Source organism: Lichenostomus cassidix, chromosome 2 (assembly GCF_008360975.1).
Source record: "Lichenostomus cassidix isolate B80296 chromosome 2, HeHo_3.0, whole genome shotgun sequence".
Taxonomy (NCBI): domain Eukaryota; kingdom Metazoa; phylum Chordata; class Aves; order Passeriformes; family Meliphagidae; genus Lichenostomus; species Lichenostomus cassidix.
Window position 1 is genome coordinate 5,254,639 of NC_139482.1, and position 21,999 is coordinate 5,276,637.

At 44.1% G+C, this 21,999-nt stretch overlaps 1 protein-coding gene across 3 annotated transcripts in view; it reads right to left on the reverse strand.

Annotated features, from left to right (window-relative positions):
* Window positions 1-21,999, reverse strand: part of ACVR2B (activin A receptor type 2B) — a 105,181-nt gene that overhangs the window by 48,688 nt on the left and 34,494 nt on the right. Inside the window, exon 1 of one of the 3 annotated variants that reach the window (XM_085050207.1) lies at window positions 16,658-16,735. The exons of the other annotated variants lie outside the window; for them this stretch is intronic. Within the exon in view, the coding sequence (XP_084906333.1) occupies window positions 16,658-16,682 (25 nt within the window). The 5' untranslated portion in view covers window positions 16,683-16,735. Of the gene's footprint in view, window positions 1-16,657; window positions 16,736-21,999 lie in introns of those variants that run through there. 3 annotated transcript variants of the gene reach the window in all.

The following is a 21,999-nucleotide window of genomic DNA, read 5'->3' on the forward strand; positions in this document are numbered from 1 at the left end:
CTGTAAAATGTTTTTTGGGGCACAATAGGAATCCCAAACTCAGGGCATCCTCAGTAAGAGATTTAGGAATGACAATTCTTTTTTCCAACGAATCATCTCCATCAGCCAAATGTGCATTCCAGTACTTTCTTCAATGCTATACTCTCTCATCTTACTGTCCTAGGATGGAATATTTCTTTATTATCACAGGATGAACAATTTCTATCTCCTGATATTTCCATCTCCCACTTACAGATGAAGGACACAACTTTTTCCCACTTCCTCTTGGAAGCACACTAATTTCTCATGCTGGACTAGCAGGAGAGCTCAAGCAGATGGTTTTCAACTCAAACACCAGCATGCATATTAGGTTTCTTGGTCCCATTCCTTCAGCAGAACTTTCTGTTGGTAGCAACAGCCTCTGCCTCATCATGGGTATCCCTGCAGGATTTGGAACTGATTTACCCAGTATCATCTTGCTCCTCAGCCAACCGTGCTGTTTCCAGCTCTACTGACTGCTAAGCAATCTTAAAGGCTTAAGTAGTCTCTTATCTTGGAATGGATTTTAAGCATCCAGCACAAAAAAGACAGGTTGTGGGTATCAGATCAAGTTCCTCTGTCCATGCTACATAGAAGGTTAAATTAGTGCATCACAGTCCTCTTCAACAGCCTTAATACCTACAAAATCTCAAGCCAGGTCACACTAAGCTTCTGCTGGGTAATTCCTTTTGTCACCCCAATGCTTCCCTGAATGGTCAGCCTGTGGCTGAGTGTCATACAGCAAGTTCCAGGCACACAGATACATCACAAATCCTGCTGAAGATAGCATCTCTCCAGCTCTGTTTGACCAGGGCAACGGAGTAAGTTTGACTGATTGCAGTTTAGTGCTGTTTTCAAAATGTGCTTGTTGGAAAGAAAGTGAGAAATACACATCCTACTATCCAAAAATGGGATCTTTTGGAAAGTAAAGCACAGGGCTCGTTAGAAATGAGCTTCACTTCATCACAAAGTATTCCTCTCAGCTGGCCTTGTAAAATGTCATGGCTAATCCAGCCTCATTGCAACTGAATATTTTTTGACAATGCATCAGGTGTAAAGCAGTAATTTCCTCGTGACGAGGCTGAATTAGGAGGGGCTGCAGCAAAAGCAGCTCCAGCAGAGCAGACCAGGATTTCTTCCCAGTATATCCCCCTCTGGGGAAGAGGGACACATGTCACAGTTTTTCCACATGGGCATTTCATGGGGTAAAGATCATTCCCTGCCTGTTACAAAGGGACAAGCAGACCATGATCTGCTCCTTTGGAGGCACTGCTCCTGCAAAGAGGGACTTCCCACAGCTGCCTGGTGTGGCACAGACCTGAGCCTAGCCCCATCCTCCTCCCTGGGCAAACCACATCCCACACTGCTGTGTGAACAAGGGGACAGAAAGGGAGATGAATAGGTGAGCAATTATATGTATTTTATGTATTATATGTATTTTTCCTCAACCAAAACAAACCACCTCCATTGTCAGTGGTGGGATAAGTGCATACTTTACATCCCCCACTGAACAATTGCTCTGTTTCAAGAGGATGAGAGATTCAAAGGGTGAAAGAGATATGGTCCTCATGAAAGAGATACTGTCCTTGAAACAGTGATTGCAATGATGTGTGCCCACGAGAGAACACCTCCCTTAAAAGCAGGAACCCAGCTACAATATGCAGTGCTATAGCAGTGCTTCTGTGACGGGGACAGAGCCCAGCCGAGGATGGCACTTCTGTAACTCACACAAAGCAGAGATTTTCATATCCATTGAAGTCGTCAGAATCAAGCCTCTGTTTGAAAGATTTGCCCCCAAAAGCAAAAAATCTGCCAGGCTTCTAGATGCCTTTAATTACTGCAACATCTCTGCTCCAAAGCCAGACTGCTCACCCTCTACCCTAACAAAAAACAGAGCTTTTTTTTGTTAATATTAAAACATTCATGCCCATAAGTGTCCTTTCTCCATTTCATTTATAGCATAAATAAATCAAGAGTCATTGGCCAAACAAAATTAGCAGTCTAGTGTTCAAAGCATGGCCAACATTCCTGTAGAGTAAGAAATACAGACAGATCATTCACATGCACTTTTTTTAAACACAAACTCCTTCACCTTCCGCTTTGTTTTCCCCTCTGGAATTAAATCCCTGTGGCAGGAACTACTGCAAACAACATGTTAGATTCAGCAGTCAATGCTGGATGATGCCTGCTCACCCTCAGTCACCAATAGAGCTGGCTAAGTTTGCCCATCCCAGCTGCAGCAGGACTGTGGCAGATACACCTCTGCAAGGGGTCACAAGTGCAGGGTGTATATCCCACAACACCAACCACAGAACAGAGAGATTTTCCACTGATTTTTCCTTCCACTGATATCTTTCACCTTTCTTATTGAAGTTTTTTAATAGGATGGTGTCAATATAAAGCACCAACGCTCGTTCTGTGTTTGCAAAGAGCTTCAGCACATTAAGGAACACAGACTAAGCCACAGCAACCATGGGAGGAATTAATGCAATGGCAGCTCCTCTATATCCATCCATACGAGGGCCAAAATAAGCCCAAATAGAAGCAGCACATCTGCTCCTACCATCCTCAGTGTATTCTTCAAACAATGGCAAGAAAAGCCTGGAGAAGCACTGACCCTCACTTCATTCAAAGAGTGCCCCTGCTCAATTCATGAAAGTTTGCCTTTCCTTTTCAAGTGAAAAGGCCAGAAGAATACTTGGGAAACCAAAAGATTGCTTGGGAAAAAAAAAAATCATTTTAACTGCAGGAGGCTTCAAACCCTCAAACCCTGTAAACTTTTGTTAAAAGATTTACAGCAAACTAGTGTGCTGGAGATTTGATTTTTTTCTTTCTGGGTTTTTAAAAGGGGAAAGCAAATATAGTTTTTTAATCAATCCTTCCACAAAGAGATCTACAACGCTAATGTGCTGAAGCATAAACTGATACAGTGACAAAACCCCTTTCTCCTTAAATGTGCTAATAAGGTTGATCCTTTCTCCAAAGCTTTGTTCTTGGGAGGTTTCTGCAATGAGTTCACTTCTTTCACCGGCACAGAGCCCTGCTCATGTGGAAATCATCGGGCTGAATGCATTTGCTGCTTCATCTGGCCCTCAGCATCAGGTCTCAATTGGGATTTGGGGTGGTGGGCAAATGACTGGACAGCAATGCAAAAGGGAAAAAAGAGAGAAAGAAAAAAGAGGGGAGGGTTGCTTTTACAATGCAGAGTGAAGCATCATTTAAAATGATCTGTCTGGGAGTGGGAACAGCTAGTGCAGCTTCCCAGCACCTTTGTGTGAATGAGCAGCAGCATCCACCTGCAGAGTCCACCCAGCTGGCCAGGGAGCCCCATCCCACACCACCCATTTATCAAGGAAGAATGACCCCACGCTATGAGTTTAGGAACAGAAACACTGAACTGAAATTTCCTGCAGGGGTAAAAGGCCCTAAAGCAGAAGTTCAAGCCAAATGTAAGAAATCCCACCCCACTGAGACACACACAGGAGCAGTTTGACTTCTTGAGAGCAGTGAACTGATCAAAGGCACACACAGCCAGGGGAAGACAGTCAATTCCCAGGGTCAATATTCATTTTGCCCATTAACACAGCAAACCAGGCACCTTGCTCTGAGAGGAAGTTTTGGTGTCACAGACTGATTGCTGCAAAAATTTAGGCTGAGACTCTTCTCCTCACCTTCCACCTCTGTGCAGCAGCAGATTGTCACACTGAGGAGCAACCTCAAAGCTGCTCCATCCTGCAGCTACCAAAGCTCAACTCATCCCAGCAACCTCCAGGTTTTCTGCTTTTGCAGGTAAGTGCAAACAAAGCCATCAGCCTCATCCAACTCATGTTGCAAATAGCTGCCAGGAAGTCCTACTCCATGTCCATCACTGGATGCAAAAGAAGGTCAACAGGGACTTTGGCTCTTCTAACTCCCCACGACAGCATCACTTTGAAGACAGATGAAGTTTAAAAACAAACAAAATCCCCACGACTCACAGCTGCTCTCCCCTATCGGGGCTGTGGCCAAGGAAGGATTCCTCCTGCAGTATTTTTAGCTGAACACGTGCTGCATTTATTTCTTGAAGAAGAGAAACCTACTCAAGGCTGTAGCAATGAACACATGTGAGAAGACATTTAACTCTTTCCCACTAAAGAGTCCGTGAGACAAATGTGAGGATAAATGTCCCGCTGACATTTTACAGGAAGACAGAGATTTTCATTAATACCCTACAGATTTCAAAGTCTTTTTCTCCATCCCTGTACCAAGAGGCATCTCCAAACCCCTTTTACTCATCTGAGTGTCTAATGGCCTGTTCATACGTACATCCCAGGGAGGAAAATGTGTATTACACAGTATTTTCCAGGGACTTCACAAGCAGGATCACTGCCATATGAGCATGGCCAATACCTGCTAAAAAATTATCATATGCATGAACCTGTGACTGTTCCCAGCCCAAGGTGCCTGAAAATCTTCCCAGTTTTGAAAATTAAGCTGTCCAGAGATGGAAAAAGGAGACCCTGCACCACCCAAGCCCCTGTTACTTCTTAGTCACTATATGGTGCAGGATGTGGTCCTCAGGAAGGGACCAAACCCCATTTAAACCTCCTACCCAGCCAAACTCCTCCATCCAAACTGGATACAGTACCCTAGATGCAGCTCTTGGAAAGGGTCTAAATCCTATTTAAATCCCCCTTCCCAGCCATATTCCTCCATCCAAGCTGGCCACGGCATCCTAGGCACCCTGCTCTTGCTGCTGACTGCTGCTTAGAGCAGTATTTACGGCAGAGGTCCTTCTCCATAAAATAAACATAAACGACTTAGCAGCACAAACACAGCCTGGACACGCAAGACAGAGTATAAATAACCTGCTTACCCTTAAAACCTTTTTCCAGCTCACCTATGCCAAGTGTTTGTGCAGAATCCCCGTCTCAATTTAGCAACCAAATGTATTTTGAACAGGAGCTGACACCGAGCGTCCCCCGCCTCCAGGCGAGCAAACCGGCCGCGCCGGCGCCGCTGACAAGCAGGGAGCCAGATCCTTCCAGCTCATGGTTTCACCTTCCCAGAGGGAAGACACTGCAGGGGAAGGGTAAGGAATAAAATAGACATGAATGCAGAGTCTGTTGTTTAGACATGCCTTCTCCTTCTTTTTAAACAGGACCTAGGAGCAGCCTGGAAGGGCAAACCCCATCCCGAGGCGCTGGGATCCATGAAGTGGCAATGCCAACCTGCTGGCAGCACTGGGGGAGCTGGCCAGGAGGGATTTGAGGCTTGGCCCCGGAGCCTGCCGTGTGCGTGCCAGGTGCCTCTCAAGCCCATCGAGTTTGGATGTCACCACGGCTCTTAAGGACAGGAGTGCTGCTAATCTGAGCTCATCTCACCCAGTGCCACCCTGCTGAACTCCAGACACTGACTCTGGGCACCACAGTGCCTCACTCCTCACTCCACACCCTCACTCCTTAGCAGGGACCTTTCAGTCTTTCATTGGTACCTTTCTCCTGTCTGAAGCTCAGAGCAGCAGCCTCTGGCCAGATGTTACAGAAAGAACAGTCCACGGCACACAGCTGGAGCCCTGCAGCACCCACCTTCCCCACGTGGCTATTTGGCTGTGAAACGTGGCCAGGGACAGCTCACCCCTGAGCTGGCACTGGGCTCCATCCCTGCTCTTGGCACAGCCATCCCAGCTCGTTCCCTGCCTGCACCATGCAGGGCGATGGGGATGGCGCTGGGCAGAGCTCAGGGAGGGGCAGTGCATCCCAGCACGCCTGAATTCTCATCTCTGGTAGCAAAGGGGGAAGGCCAAACTCAAAGTATACAAGCTGAAGTTGTGTTTACTCATCCAATAGGAGATGAAGGGGGCAAGATTATCACAAGATAATCACTCCCTTGATTAGTTATAACGCAAAGCCAGCTGCTTCTAATTCCTCCGTGGTACAGGCTGCTTCCCAAGGAACCCGCCAGCACGGGAAAGTTTCAATTACTTTCCTCCTCAACTGTTTCTTTCCAAACTTTAGAAAACCATCATGCTGCAAACAGTCCTGCATCCGTCTCCCAATAGCGCTCGCTGCTTAAACTGAATGAATTGCTGCTTAAACATGAAAAAAACCACCCAGTCATACAAAAACTACTCATTCACGATTCATCTGTGCCCAATTAAAGAACAGAGGAGCAGCTGATGAAAACATTTACAAGCTATTATTAAATTTTACCAGGTGGGGAAGCCAAGAGGAATCCAGGTATTAAAATTTTTGCCAGGATTGATTTTTATTCCACACACACAAATAAAAAAAAAAAAAGCAGTTGTAGAAGGTTGTTTTGCCTCAACAGAATTGGTGAGTGTTGCTATCAATAACCATTGCAATAAATAAAACATTTGCAAGGAATAAAATAACCTGCATAATCATAAATCCGATGGAAGTCATCTTTCTTGGTACAGGGTGTGCTAAGCACAAGGTACATGGCCTGGCACTAATTATTCACTAATTATTAAGTAGCAAAGTTCTCTGGCACTTGTAGTCCAGAGGGACAAATGGGAACAACAATTTTAAGAGTGATGAAAATGGGGACACCCTAGATGGGTCCAGCATCATCCCCATCCCCCACAATATGGGCATAAGTGGAGAAATCACTGACCCTGCTGCATTCCTTCCCAGTGAGGGAGAATTGGCAATTCCCCAAATGCGATCCCAGAAGGAGCAAATCCCCATTTGCCTCATTCCCCAGCACAGCCCTCAGGGACCAGCTGTGATGCTGATGAATGTCCCCAGAGCAGTCATGGGGCTGACTGCATATCCCCCACCTCTTTTGGGGGAGCTCACCACAGCTGCCCCTCAAGCCTTGGGACAATTCCAGCAGCTTTTTGTGGCCGTGAGTTCACCCAGGAGGCCACATGACACTTGTCTGAAAGGGAACCTGCGCTGAGGAGCTGCTGTGGCAGGATCAGGTGAGAGCCATGCGAGCATCCCTGCTCGTGTTTCCCTAGCAACTCCAGCTCCTGCTTCCCCTTACACATTCCCTTCCTCTCTTCAAAGTAGGCCAAGACTGTCTCCACCACTCAGCCACAAAAACCAGAGATTAGGGGAGCTCAGTGAGCCCTGAGTGTCCATTTAATATGAATTTTGATGGAGGATGCATTGGCATTAAATCCTCTCTGCCAGTGCACTCAACCTCCCCTACAAACACAGGAGGAACCTGTTTGGGGAAAGGGGATCTCAGCATCCCACCCAAAGCCTCTCAGTGCTTGGTAAAAAAACAAGGATGAAGGTGGAAGACAGAACCCCAGCACCTGCTGCCAAACTTGGATGTGCCTGGGCAGATATCACCTAAACCCAAGTCACACAAGGAGTCCAACATCCTTAAAAAAAAACAGCTCTAAGGCTCAGACCTGCACGGATATTGAGGTAGTTAAGTATTTTTTTTATGGCTGAGGCCTACAATGTCTTTGCCAGGCTGGAGAACAAAGCACAGCCAAGGTGGGCACCCCAGACTTCACCCACCATGCCCTTCCTCTCACTCAATGCCAACACTTCACCAGTTAAACCAGCTCCTGACACTGCTTTTTTGCCTCTCCCTATCAGGAAAATGACACTTGGAGCTCAGGCATGAATGCCCAGATTCAGCTGTGGGCATTAATCAGGCTCCATCCATTCAAGCCTGTCCCACAACAGAGGAATTTGCTTGGAAAGCAGATATTTAATCACCCGACGCTTCCACCAGCATTGTGGCTGAACCATCCCTGGCTGATGTGGCCGCAGCAATATAAGCTCAACTACAGCCACAGTCATATCAGTGAAAAAAATACCAGATGGGTGAATGGTCTCACCCAAAATACCCCTGTCTAATCAACAAGGGTTATTGGATATAGTTTTGGAATGTATTAAACACCCAGCTATTTATTTACTCAAGTCACAGGTATAGCTGAAGAAAGCTGGAGGTTTATGATAATTTTTTACACAAATTCTCAGGGAAAGTGGCAGCTCAGGACTTAATCCTCCCTTAGACAAGGCAGCACACATGCACATGTTTAAACTGAAAGACACTGGAGCTTCTAGGCTTTGTGGAAGCAGCATGGTCTAGTGGAAGTGCCTCTGTCCATGGCAGGGATGTTGGAAGTAGATGATGTTTCAGGTCCCTTCCAACCCAAACCATTCTATGATTCTATGAAGGCAGACACTCAAAAAAACCCAACCAAACAACAGCAACAAAAACCCAGTAAGAAATGCTACAGGGGAGAGGAGGCAGACAGTTTTCTCATTAGAAGATGTATCAGGTTGCAGCTAAATCTAAACCCATACCACAGGTACACATCTTCATCCCCACTGAAGCCAAGATGAAATTTTGATCCCTTGGATTAAAAGCAAAAAAACACACTCCAAAAGCCCATCTCACAAATAAATTATTTGATCTCTGGTTATTTCTCCTGCTTTTACACCAGTGTAGAAAGAAGGGATCGAGCTAAATCATTTTGATTAGTTGGCATTAAAAGAAAACCCACTGTGATGCTGGGCTGTTCAGGGCTCAGTGCACACGTGCTTTGCTGACCAAAAAGCCTCGATATGTGCTCGACTATACACACTCAAAACTCAGATGTTTTAGGGTAAAAACCACATGTGGCCAGAACAAGAAAGCACTCCTTGGCAGAGGAGAAGCTGACAATGAGGCACCTTCGAGTGGAGCTTCTCAGTCCATCTCCTCAACTGCACAAAATCTATTACAGCCAGAGATTAATTGAAAATGTTATCAATAAAAAAAGGTGGGGAAAGGCAGCAACTGTAGAAGTCTTCAGGATTGCAGTAGCGCTGGGATTCCCCATCAGACAGAGGTTTGCTGGACAAGTTGATGGAAGGCTGACCCATAGGGCAACGCCTCCTGCAGCTCCACCTGGCAGTTGGGCTTTGCACCCCAAAACCCCAGACTGTCCAGATGGGAGAAAACATCTGGCCAAGATGATGGCAGAGCACAGCTCTCTCAAGGCAGCAGCAGGAACATGTCAGCTTCAAAAACTCCATCCATTGAGATGACACCAACATCAAAAGGCTGAGCAGGAACAGAGCAGGCAGAGATGTGGTGCCATCACCAAACATTCCCTCTAGGAAACATTTGGAATAAGAAGAGCTCATGGAAAGAAAGCCCAAGCTATAGCAAAGGACAGTTTAGACAGTTTTCTTGAAGAATAGCTAAAACCTGGAACATTTATTTTCATCAGGATATAAAAATATGGATGATGAACACTCTCAAGTATTAGAGCATGACAGAAAGATGTGCCAGTGCTGCACTCCATCTACAAATGTCCCCCCAGAAGGTGGCCTAACATCTGGTTAATGTCCTCAGAAACAACCAATTCAGAGCATTCAGACCACATGCTTTAGTCCATCTCTTTCAACAAAGGCCTTAACCATGACAATTAAGACAATAGAAATTAATACATGCTGAGTCTAAACAAGAATAACAAGATGTGCTCCACTGAACAAGGACCAAAACTGGTATATAGAATGGCTTCAGTCAAAATTTCATGTTCTTTGAGTGAATTAAGCAGCTTTAAATGTAGAAAAAATGAAAAGAGAGGGAAGTTTTGCCTTGGAAGGATCAACATGCTCAACTCTGCCCTGCACCCAGCTGCCCCATGGGGAGGGTAGACACTGCAACCTGGAAACTGCAACTCCAGCTGCAAGGGATGGCAGGCAAAATGTATTTAAATTGAATTAAAACACTAATGTACCATAACTAGCACCGGCAGTGAATATATGTTTATTTTATATTCATGTATTCTATTTATGTGTGCGTGTGTATATACATGATATTTAAAAAATTCAATAGTAAACCTTTCACTGGCCACAAATCTCTTCTTTTTTTTCCCTCCACAAAAATGAAGCATTGCCTGGGTTAGCTGGCCACAAATCTCTGCAAATATTTTTTATTTTTCTTCCCCCAAGAATGAAGAATGGTGCAGGTTTGGAGATGAGCACCGTGGATCCAGCAAGGCTCCATCACACGTGAATCCTCCTCACGCCAGGGAACACTTTGCATCAGTCAGGCTATATGGGAATATAATTAATAAGGTGACACATCCCACATAAATAACTTATGAGAAGCCTGTCACTTGGACGAGAGATGGTAGCCTAAAGGTATCTTAATTCACTCTAATAACGGATTGGGGAGAAAATACAAACACCTGGATGAAGCATCCATCTTTGCACTGTCAAATATCCTTGGCTAAGGGGAATCTGTGCATCTGCCTGGCAAATACTCTTTTGTTTTCCTTTCCCCCCCCTCAGCCCTTTTTGGGGGTGGAGGGTGGTGTTTGCAGCAGTTTCAAGGTAGGATGAAAATGAGTGAAAGCAGAACTTCTGGGCAAGATGGGCTTTCTATTATCAAACATCCTGCAATGAGTTCTAGGTATCCACACACCAGGAGTGACTCTACACTACAGCCAAAATCAGGTGAGATGTCAACTACCACCCAGACAAAGGAGAACATTTTATGAGGAATTTCCCAGAGTGGCAGATCAGCTACTGAAGGGCAGAATAATCTATAAATCACTCCTCTAAATTAATGGAATTAATGGAATGGCTTTGGAGCACAGTAATCTGACAGCCCCCTCAAAATACAATTTTACTCTTTTAAATACTCGCAGTAGTGCATGTTAAACAAATTTGAAGTCATTTAGTTTATACCAGAACTGGCACTGGGGCATCCTCTCAGAATCATAGAATTATTAAGGTTGGAAAGGACCTCTAAGATCAAGTCCAACCAGCACTGCCAGATCCACCCAGAAACCACATCCCCAAGCACCACATCTACACCTTCCCTCTCCATGAAGCCCCTCTCCTTTTCCAGCTTTCCACAAGTGCAGAGCTTCTCCATGTGTCCTTCCTTTCCCCCTGCAAACTTCTGCCTTGGAGCTTCCAGCCACTGAAGCTTCCAACCACCTGAGGTCACCCCAAGCCCTGGCTTTTTGCACCTCTCTCCTGCCCTCACCAAAAAGCCAACTTCTTCTGCTGCTTTGCAACTGGGAGCTGGTGGAGAGGGCAAAGAGAAACCACCATGAGGTCCACCAGCACAGTGCTCCTACCACCCCTTATAAAGGAGCACAGAGCATTTTGAGCAATATATTAAATTTTCAGCCATTAAATGCAACAGCTCCAGATTATTTGCTGTTTTATAGCGACAGAGCATGGGACACTCTGGCATCTCTCCCACTCTTTGAGCGTAACTAACCTCCAAGTCTGCTCAGACTGTCAGGAGGCTGATTACATGAAATAAAACACTGCTTTTGACTATTAATTAATATTGACTTCACTGTTTGACCTCCGAACATGTTGAAATTTATAGGATCGCTCTCCAGGTTTATCAGGGCACTATTAATAATCTGAGCAGTATTTGGAGTCAGGCACCTTCAGGAACTCAGAAGAGCTCTTTGGTATGATGCATAGACATCATCTCAGGCTACTTTTGGCTCGGAAAAAGCATTTGGCTAATTTTCAATTTGTCAAGCGAGCCCCTGACAAGTTGGTAATGTATAACAGAGCAGATCTTTGGGAATATCTAGCGAGGCTTTTCCCAGCCATGGCTGGCCACAGCAGCATGGCACAGGGATATCATAACAGGCAAGATAATAACCAGATGGAGCAGAGCAATCACACAGGCTATTTTGGTAGATCCACTGCAGATGAGCATGATACAAAAGCCAATTAACTCTAATATACCTGACATGTAAAATAGTTTCACACTGAAATTATGGGCTTTGGTTTTTTTTCTCCCATGTTTTTCCTCCAATACTAGGCCTCCTTAATATATGACAGTCTGAATGAAACACAAAATTAGCCTTCTCAAAAACAAAAATTCAAAGCAAGCATTCAAGGGTGGAACATTTTTAGGTCCATAGAAAAGTGGAAAGAGTTAACAACTTTTGTTAAAAACTTGGATTTCTACAAAAAAAAACAAACCAAACCACAAATCAAAACCACAACCCACCTCCCTATTTGCAAGCTTTTATTTGAAAACTAGAAAGCATACTAGTTTTTTACATGCATCACATATGAAATTGTTAAGGACTATATTTTTGGATAGTTTATTCAGTGACAGGGAAGAGACTTATGACAAAGTCCCCAGAGATCTTACTTCTAAGCCATCACACTCTTCACAAACTCCAACATGTTTTTTAGAAAGACCAAATCTGTAAATATGAATCTCTAAACATTAAAAAGGGTAAATTTAGTCAGTGTGCTTTCTTCAAAAGAATAAATAAGCAAAGGATGCGCTGAGAGGACTAGCAGCATCCAGCATTTTATCTTCTAAATCTATTTGTGACTCACAAATGCTTAAAAGCAGTGGTCCGAGGCCTGGGAGCTCAATGCCCAAGATGTTAAAAGCACTTTAAATCCTCTAGGCTGCTTTGAAAAATCTCCACGTCTTTGCCACATGTGGATATTTTGCACTGCGGAGCCAGGAATCAATGCAAGCATTTAAACTTCCTTTTGTCAGGAATGACTTAAAGCAGAGAGCACAGAGGCTTGTAAACAAAACTGCTGACACCTCCTGCGTTATTGCAAGAGAACCATGATGCAGCATTAATTGAAGGAGCACCTTCAATCTGTCAAGGCAAACAACACCCACAGGGGCTGTTCCTGGCAGAGCTTGGGCTGATGCTGAAGCAGTCAGGGCCATGTCATTAAATCAGGAATTTTTCATGATACCTGAACAACTGTGACAGCACTCGGGTCATCTTGGGAAGATGAAAAGAGCAGCACAGCTGCTGAGCCTGGGCTGGATTATCAGTGACTAAGTGGCTCCTGGGAGTCTCACTCCACTTGAAGATTTCTTGCAGATTGGCTGATTGTCACCTCACCAGCAGATTGTCACCTATGATGAGTCTGCATTGCCCCTCCAGCCCGTGGAAATGGGTTTTCTCCCACTGACATTGGTTCTCCACCCCATGGACATGGATGTTCTCCCACTGAAACAGACCTTCTAGCCCAAGAAAGTGGATGTCTCCTCTGTATTCCCACACACACATTTGTGTTGTTTCCACCATGGAAAGTATCAGTTGCAGATGGACAGCTCTGTTTTCTGGCAGAGAAAGGGTCAGGAACTCAACACCTCATCCCAACAAAAAAACCAAACCATTCCTTTCCAGCACTGCAAAGTTACTGCAGCCAAAGTGCTCAGTTTTGCACAGTTTCCTGAGATGACACCAAATAGCTACACCAGAAAAGAGCTTCCAAATAATAAAATAGCACCATCACAAGGAACATAAAATCTAATGAAGGTCTGGGCTACCATACAGGCATCCCTGCCCCTGTAGAGCTCATCCTCTCCAGACCAGGAGGCCACACTGGTCACCAGCAAACTTCATTGGTGAGAATGAATGATGATGCCAAAGAAACAAGCCAAAAATGAAACCCAGTTTAAATGTCTGAACTGCTTGAAATCATTTTTACCACAAGCTTTCCAGTTGCCTCCATGTTAAAAGAGGAGAGAAACAGGAAAGAGCAAGAAACTGTTTGATTTTTTAATCTCCTCCTCTGATTCATTGCTACCTCTGCTCAGAGGAGACCTGCATGACTCTTGCTTTTAAATGAAGAGTTAGAGAAGAGCATCTCCTTCAGTGGAGAAAACAGAAAAACATGCAACAAAATTAAAAACCAGCTTTTAGAACCAAGTTTACAACCAGCAGAGCTCCAAACTCCTAGAAAGAGGCAGGCAGAAGAAAAGCAAGACCCAGCACAAAACCTATTACCTCAAGGATTTCTCAGATGGGGAAAACCAGAAACGGGTGGGGTCTGACCCTAAGCCCATCAGATACAGCTAAGGCAACCATCAAGCAGCTCATTAGCATCAACACCTCACTAATGAAAAGAGTGTTTTTACCTTTCCCTTCAACCCTCCATTCTTCCCCATTTCTTTGGGCCATGACATTTTGCAGCAGGGGCTTCTGCTTGGCACTGGAATTAATTCTGCCTGATGGCTCATTTTTGGTAAAAACCTGCTAGTATGAACACTTGAATTTGACAGACATTTGCATTATTCACTCTTGCAACTCAAGGCACAAGACCTCTCAGAACTCTCTCTTGGAGTAAAATTACTGTTTTTTTCTTAATTACACTGGTGGTTAATGCAACCTCTGACAGAGGAAAGGCTGAACATTTAATTTGGCAAGGTTTAGTGCCAATCTGCATTAGGCCACAATGATTTAACCTCTACCTCCGTGGCACTGTGCCTACATCATTCTCCTAATAGCACATATCCCTGCCCTACATATTTCACTGGGATCCCTACAGGAGTGCTCTGGACCAGCAGCCCTCAGTGAGTCACCAGAGCAACCCTGTCATAGCAACATGTACTCCTCCTTACCACCAGGACACTATTTTGGATGTCAAAATCAAGGCTTTCATTAATTAGGAGGCTAATTACACTTCTAATTACACTGTACACACCAATACTCCTTTGTACAGAGGGGTGTTTTGGAGGTGTGCAATCTCACACTCCAAAGTTCAAACAGAGAAAGTATCCAGTGATGTTTTTGCTCCTGAAATCACCCCACAAACCCCTCTCCAGAATTTCCATCCACATACACATAAGAAAACATAAGGAGTACATAACAGTAGCAATAAAGAAGAGATTTTCTTTCTTTCTAAACAAGAAGCATCTTGTTCTTTGCATATTTAACTCACTTGTATCCTTCAATCCAACCTGAACCCATGCAACTTCACCTCCTAAGACACACCTTATACTCATGTAGGATTAGCACAGTGGCAATTTATCCTGCATATAACCAGGAGACAATTTCATAAGGCACATGCTGGGTGAGCACATAACTGCTGCTTAAACCATGGAGTTCATTTGTGTATTTATTTTACTTATAATTATTCATTCATGTTTGTTATTTATTATTAATAAACCATTAATAATGCATTAGTTTTTAATTATTATTTCTATTATTTGAGTACCCTGCAAACACTGATACATCACTTGCAGCCTCCCAGTGCAGGTGGAAAGTGTTTTCTGTGCTTACAGGCATGAGGTTGAGACACCAGAAGACAAAGTGACATATGAAGGACCAGAGGGGACCAACCCAGGACATTCCACATGCCCAGCATGTCTGATGTCTGCTTCATCCTTCCTCTCATCAACAGGATGAAGCAAAAGTGGCCCTCAAGTATGGCTATAACATCTATAAAACCAATATGGCCACAGGGGCTTTTTAGAGGAAAAAGTTTATCCTTTCATGCCCCTTTTTTCTGGCTTAGCAGAGGAGCTAAAGCATGAAGTCTCACACTTTGTTCTGCCTGTCATTCAAAACGAGCAGTGTGGCTTCAGTCAGTCTCTCAGCACTGATGCATGACCTCCCAAGCTGCACCAGGAGATGGGAATCCCTTCTGCAGTGGTGAAACTTGGGTGCACTGCATCACCTCAACCAGGTTTTTGGCTCCTAACTATGAGCACTAGGTGCTTAGAGAGAAAAAAACTCTATCATGCTGGGTATTAACCTAAAATACCTCAACAGAGTTTAAAAAAATAAAATAAAATCAGTGTAAAATGTGAAATGCAGAGGCATTTTAGCATAATTAGCAACAAGAAGGGTTTGGCCCCAGAGAGAACAGTAACTTCCTAACACCCTGATGTGGTCCATGAACTGTGCAACCCAGGAATGAACCAAAGTCCACACAGGAAGGCAATCACTGCCAACACCCCCAAAGTGCTCTGGGTGTTTGTTTCTCATGTGGCACCTTCTGCTCTTAACATCCCCTTAGTCGTTATCTCTCATTTATTAGAGGACAACACTTCCCTATCAGCTGTGGTTCCACAAACAAGCCACGGCTGCTGAGGAGAGGGAGCAACCAGGGACCAGGCAGAAAAAAGCCTTGCTTGGCTCAGGCTCCTTAAAGCTGGACGATTTAACTCTTCCAGAGTTGTGACTGTAAGAATGCTATTTGTCAAGAAAAAAAAAAATTAAAAAATAAATTCAAAAAAAAAAGCCACAACAAAATACCCACATAAATAGCATTTTATCACAAGATAACAGTGTCTCTCTGGCTAGCAAGCTCTTGCTGGAGGCTTTGGTGACCTCCAGATGTGGCTCAGCATGACAGAGATGCTGGGGAGCCCCTGGAGGGGCAGCTGGTCCCTTTGCACCTCCTCATGTCCTCACAAACCTTCACACCAGGAAGGGGGAGGAAAGGGACAGAACCTCAAGCTGATGATATCTGTCTGCTTCAAATAATCTCTAAGGCAAAGGGGTGGAAAAAAACCCCAAACTTGCAGCATTTTAAATGGATTATATCAAAGCAGGGCTGCTCACCACAGGCAAAACAAACAGAGTGTGGGACTTCATGCTTTACTCCTCTGCTAAGAGAGGGGGATGAGAAGATAAGCTGGGTTTGAGTAAGGCTGGTTTGAGGAATCAGTCACCCCTCAGCCCAGGCAGGGACATCACATCAGCCCCCTGCCCCACTGCAGGGCTCAAGTCACCCCGTTAGCACTGCAAGTCCCCTGCACAGACCCAAGTGGCTGAGCAGTCACTAATTTCCAGCTACCAACGCTCAGCCCCCTCCCAAACCCTGTGTTTGCCCAGGAAAAGGCAGCAGCACCTCTGAAATACCTCCCTCACCCTCACTGCCAGCAGCAGGGAGAAAACAGCCCAGGAGAAGGATCAAACCTGGCCGGGAAGGTGGTGTCCCCATGTCCACTTCTTCTCAGACTCTCCCAGCTGTCCCTTGCTCACTCCCAGCCCAGCCTGACGTTTGATCTCTGACCGGGCTGAGCAAACACCGCCGCGCAGAACAAATTGTTCCCTTTTCCAAAGTGGAAAGCCAGTCCTGCTCGTCTGGGTTCCATCCAGGAGGGATCCTGGAGCCTCAAAGAGGACGGTGCCCCACCAGGACTTGGGGGTCACAACCTTCACTTGAGGTTATGGAAAGATCTCTGCCAGCCTTCCTCCACTCAAATTCCCCTAATGGCATTTCCAGCCAGCAGCTCCCACCCCATCCCATTCCCTCCAGAGGGTCCCACTCTGATCCAGCCACCTGAAGAATTTATTGGGGGGAGAAGAATCCCTGGGTCTCTCAAGCAATCCTGCATTTTGGAGAATCTTACATCTCACCATGGGAGATCAAAGCAGCCCTGACATCACAACAGCACAAAGGAAACTTCACATTTCAGGTCCTCCTGCTTGGACCTCTCTGTGTCCTGCTACAAAAGCAGAAATTACAAAATCCCAGCCTAAACCTCTATAAAAGAAATATCAGCAATTCAAATGAGGCTGATTTTTTCTTTTGGTCCTTTTACTCTAGCCACATAAATCAGATAGTGAAAAATAAGACCATGACACAAAAGACCAGTCATAAAAATAGCCCTATTAATTTTCCTCTAAACAGTTCAAATAAATAGAGTGTCATTCCTGCATTTTGAGACTATTCAATTACAGAAGGAAAAGAAAAAATGATCCAGCAATACAATGCAGTTATAGCATTTGAACAGCTATGAAACCAGAAAGAAGAAGATTGATTTATTTTTTTTAAATTAACACTGCATTACCCGCCTTGCAGGATAGTCAACACAATTAGCAGGAAGCTTCAAACAAAAAAAACCAACAAAAAAAGGGAAAGTCCCCAAAATACTTAAGAGAGCAACCCCCACAGTGTATGGCTTTTTCTGAGGTTATTCTGGTGACAATAACTACTAACTCATATCATAACATAGCATAAGAGACCATAAACATCTGATTCTATTGTCCTGCCACACAAGCAATCACTGCCTCATTATCATCACTATTAAAATCCAGTGCTGCCATCATCAGCAGATCAGTTGATCCCTAATGACCTGCTCAGCTTTTTGCAGTGATAATTCATCAGTTTGAAAGTTTTAAGGAAATCTTACCCAGTTAAGTAAATCATTAACTGTATGTCTTAAACATTGTAATTTTTTAGCATAAATGTTTCTCAATGAGTTTGTGAACAAACTATCATAGGGAGAGGGAAAAGTGAAAAATTCCCTAAATTTCTACTTTTCGCACCTAGTTTTAGTATTTCATAACTCATTGAAATACGCAAGTTTCAGACTAAAATTTAGTCAATCCAAAAAATGAGAAATCTTGTGGGATTTTTATTGGTTTTAAATGTGAAAGCCAAAGACCCCAAACTCTCCTCATCCTCTTTCCTTCCCACAAGCCTAGCAGGCTCTCCACACTGAGCTGTGGTTCTTCCTAGAAAGCTTTCAGTGGAGTTGAAAGAACTGGACAGAGGGAAGTCGGGTTTTTCCCACTCCAATTCAGTCTTTATTGAAAAAGCGTCTCCAAGTGCTCTGATAAAAACTCATTTAATTCAATAGTAACTGCCATTTAATCCATGCTTCTATATATGGCACTTGAAGGCGCTTTTTACTTGCTTCTTTAATATATATATAGAGAGAGAAAGAGATAAAAGACTTCTTTAAGAAAGCCTTTGATTAAAAATCAGTTATCTATGCACTGAGGGGAAAAATGTATTTATGAAGCATTGATTTCGAGTGTTTCCTTCTAGTCCATTTGCACAGCCTCAGCTGCACCAGGGTGCTACAGTCATTCAAGAAATCATCACCACAGCATGGATAGGAAGAGCTTCAGATGCAAGTTGGAGGTTATGGATGCTCTTTGGGGTTGTGGATGCTCTTTGGAGTTATGGGTGCTCTTTGGGGTTGTGGGTGCTTTTTGGGGTTATGGATGCTCTTTGGGGTTGCAGGTGCTCTTTGGGGTTGTGGGTGCTCTTTGGGCTTGCAGGTGCTCTTTGGGGTAGCCAACCAGCAGCTCAGCCCCAGAGATGATGGGGGAGAAGGGAGCAGTGCATGACAGTCCCATCTCTCCTGCAGCAGAGGGATCATTCCCACTTCCTGAGCTTGGAAGCCCAAAACCCACCAGGATCTTGAGCTGTCCTGGGAAGCACTGGAGATAAACATCCATCCACACGTGCGACATCCTGTGGTTAACACAGGTTTTTCCCATGAGAATTTTTCTTGTGTTTTATAAATAAAGATAAAGTTTGGATGTTATTGGAACAGTGTCCCAGAACTTGGACAGTGCAGGCCTGGCCAATCAGGCCTGGGAGAAGGCTTCTGACCAACCAATCTGGGTGATTTTTGAAAACTCTATATATATGATGAAATCAAAACAATAAAGGTCATTCCTTCTTGCCACTGAGAACTGGTGCCTTCATTACTCTGCTAGCTGCTCAACAGCGACAACATCCCAGCTCACATGCAATGCTTTCAGACCAGGAAAAAAAGGCAGAAGAAGCCTGACTGACTTCAGAATCAGTTGCAAAATCACACCCAAAACCTACCTGATGCCCAACCCAGCACCACTTCACCGGGGATCCTCCAGAGCATCCTCAGGTGCCTCCCGAGGGACCAAACCTCACCCGCAGCACCACCAGCTACCCTGCCCGGCGGCAGCCATTCATAAAATCAAAACCCAACAAAAGACACACTCAGAGCGACATCCACACACACCTCTAACCGGAGAAAGACCATCTTACTCACTGCTCTCTCCTTCCCACGCTACCTCAAAACACTCATCTGCTGAAGCAATGCGCTGCTTGGCCGGCAGCCAGCTGGAAGCCAAAAGGGGCTTTTCCTTTCCTGCCGCTCAACCTCATTCAGGCACTTCTTGCTTGTACACAACGCTATTTATAGCTGCTGGCGAGCGCCCAGGCGCAACCCAACCGCAGAGCCCCAGCGGTTCCAGAGAGAAAAGAGAAAAACACAAACAAAAAAAAAACCCCAAAAATAAATGGGAAAAAATATAATAACGGCAAGAAAATGAACTCCGGCGGAGCCGGCTCGTTGTTCTGCTCGCGTGGACCTTGCTGAGCTGTGAGCAGGGGGAAAGGGAGAGGGAGAAGCGTGGATGGGCTGATCCGAGTTAAAAATAACCCAGCCAAAAAAGCCACCGCAGGGAAGCGTGACCTTTACTACTACTACAGGAGGGAAGCACGCTGCACCCTGCGCCTGCATGGGGAGGTAGAGCTGCTCCACAAGGAGGACTCAAATTGAAAGTGGAGGGGGAGAAAGGAAGATGGAGAGAAAAAAAAATGCGACAAGAAAAACATATACTGAATTAAAAAAAAATAAAACAAAACCAAAAAAACACTCTTTTTTTTTTTTTTTTCCAGAAATGGTCCGTTTTTGTCACCTCCAAAAAGCAAAACTCTTAATCCTTAGCAAGCTTCTTTAGAGGTTGTGACTCTGATAAATGGTTTTGTGGGGGGAGACAATGACTCTGAAATATGGTTTCGTGGGGGGAGAGAGGAAGAACCAGCTTAGTTTCTTGCAGATTTTGATGATAATGACGATTACAGTAATAATATAAATAATACTTATATATGCAATATAAAACATATCATATAGATGTAATATATACTATATATAGAACTATATATATATATGTTGTTGTCGTTGTTGTTATTATTATTACTACTATTAGTAGTATTGTTGTTACTAGTACACTCAAAATTTGTTTGATTTTAGGGACGAGTGGCAGGAACTGGCAATGATGTGTCCTGAGCAAGTGTGTGCAGATAAGAATAATTAAACACATTATAAATTAGGCAGTTAAAAAGCGCATCACACCTCAGTTAGGGTGGAAAATAGGGGAACAATCCCCCAGGTGAGCAAACATCAGACACCCTGAGCTCACTCCCTCCTTCTCTTCCACTCCCCTATTTCCCCCCCTCAAATGAAAACACTTTGATTTTGCCAAGACAGGTGTTTCAGATACAGCTTGAAAACTAATTAAATCATATCTGCAGCTTGAAAACTAATTAATCCTTTATTCCCTATTATAATAGATAATTACAATGCATGATAGGAAACAACTTGTCAGGTTTTCTGTTCAAAATCCTTGCATTTTATGGAAAATATAATGGGGGAAATGGTTAGGGGGCCTTCCCATTCTTCTGCAGCCCACCAAGGGAGGCTGCTAAAAGGGTGGGAGGTTTTTTTATATGACATAAACAAAAATTAGTTACTGAAAATAGCCTGGAGAATGAAAGATTTTGGGGGTGACTTGTGTTCATTTGAGTGTATGGTCAAGGGGTTACTGCAAGAGTAAAACCTCCATGCATACAAACAGCAAAATAAAACATCTGTGATTAAAATAACAAGAAAGGTAGGGTTCAACATGTGAGATAGGCAATAGATGCTACTTATTTCCTCTCCAAAACCTTTTCCTATTCCAGAGCCACACAAAGCCAATAATCCAATGGCACCAGGAAGGTGAGAACACACCAACATCCATCACCAAAGGCCCCCAGAACCCACCTGCCCTCCCCAGATTTCTCTCAAATGCTCTGGCATCTTTACTGCCACAGAGATAAAAAATTATGGTTGCGCTAAAAGTTTCCATAAATCGTTTTTAACAAAATAAAGTTCCCAGTTTTGCTCTGCCTTTAAAAAAAAAAAGAACTGAATGGATCCAAATCCACTGGATCCAAATCCACAAACTTAGGCATTACCATAATTCAAGGGATGAGGACTTTGAAGGTGTTGATGCACAGATTGCTTATGAAGCATCTAGGGAAGCAGCAAATAAAAGCAAGTCTATTGATCTATTGCCGATATTATTAAAAGGTGCTCCCCATGATCTGTAAATCCTTAGTAAAAATGTGGATGGGTCCCCACAAAGCCACATAGGATGAAACCAATCAGGAACAGAATAACAAAGTCATTCCAAGAGCTGAATATAATGGTATGATGTCATTTGCACCCAACAGAAAGCTGCCTGCAATGAAAACACAGTGGATGGCCATTTTCCACCAAAGAACTAAACTAATTCCAGTCTTTCTGAGTTCACTTTTGCCTTCTCTTCCACCTGGTTGCTATTCTGCAATGACCTCGATGCAGCTCCATGTTGCCCTTCACTCCCATTTTGGAGAAGCCACAAAGAACCAAGGACAAGCAACCCAGCTCATTATTTCATTGGGTTTACATCTTCAGTTTGCTTTTTAAATGTATTTTAGAAACAGATTT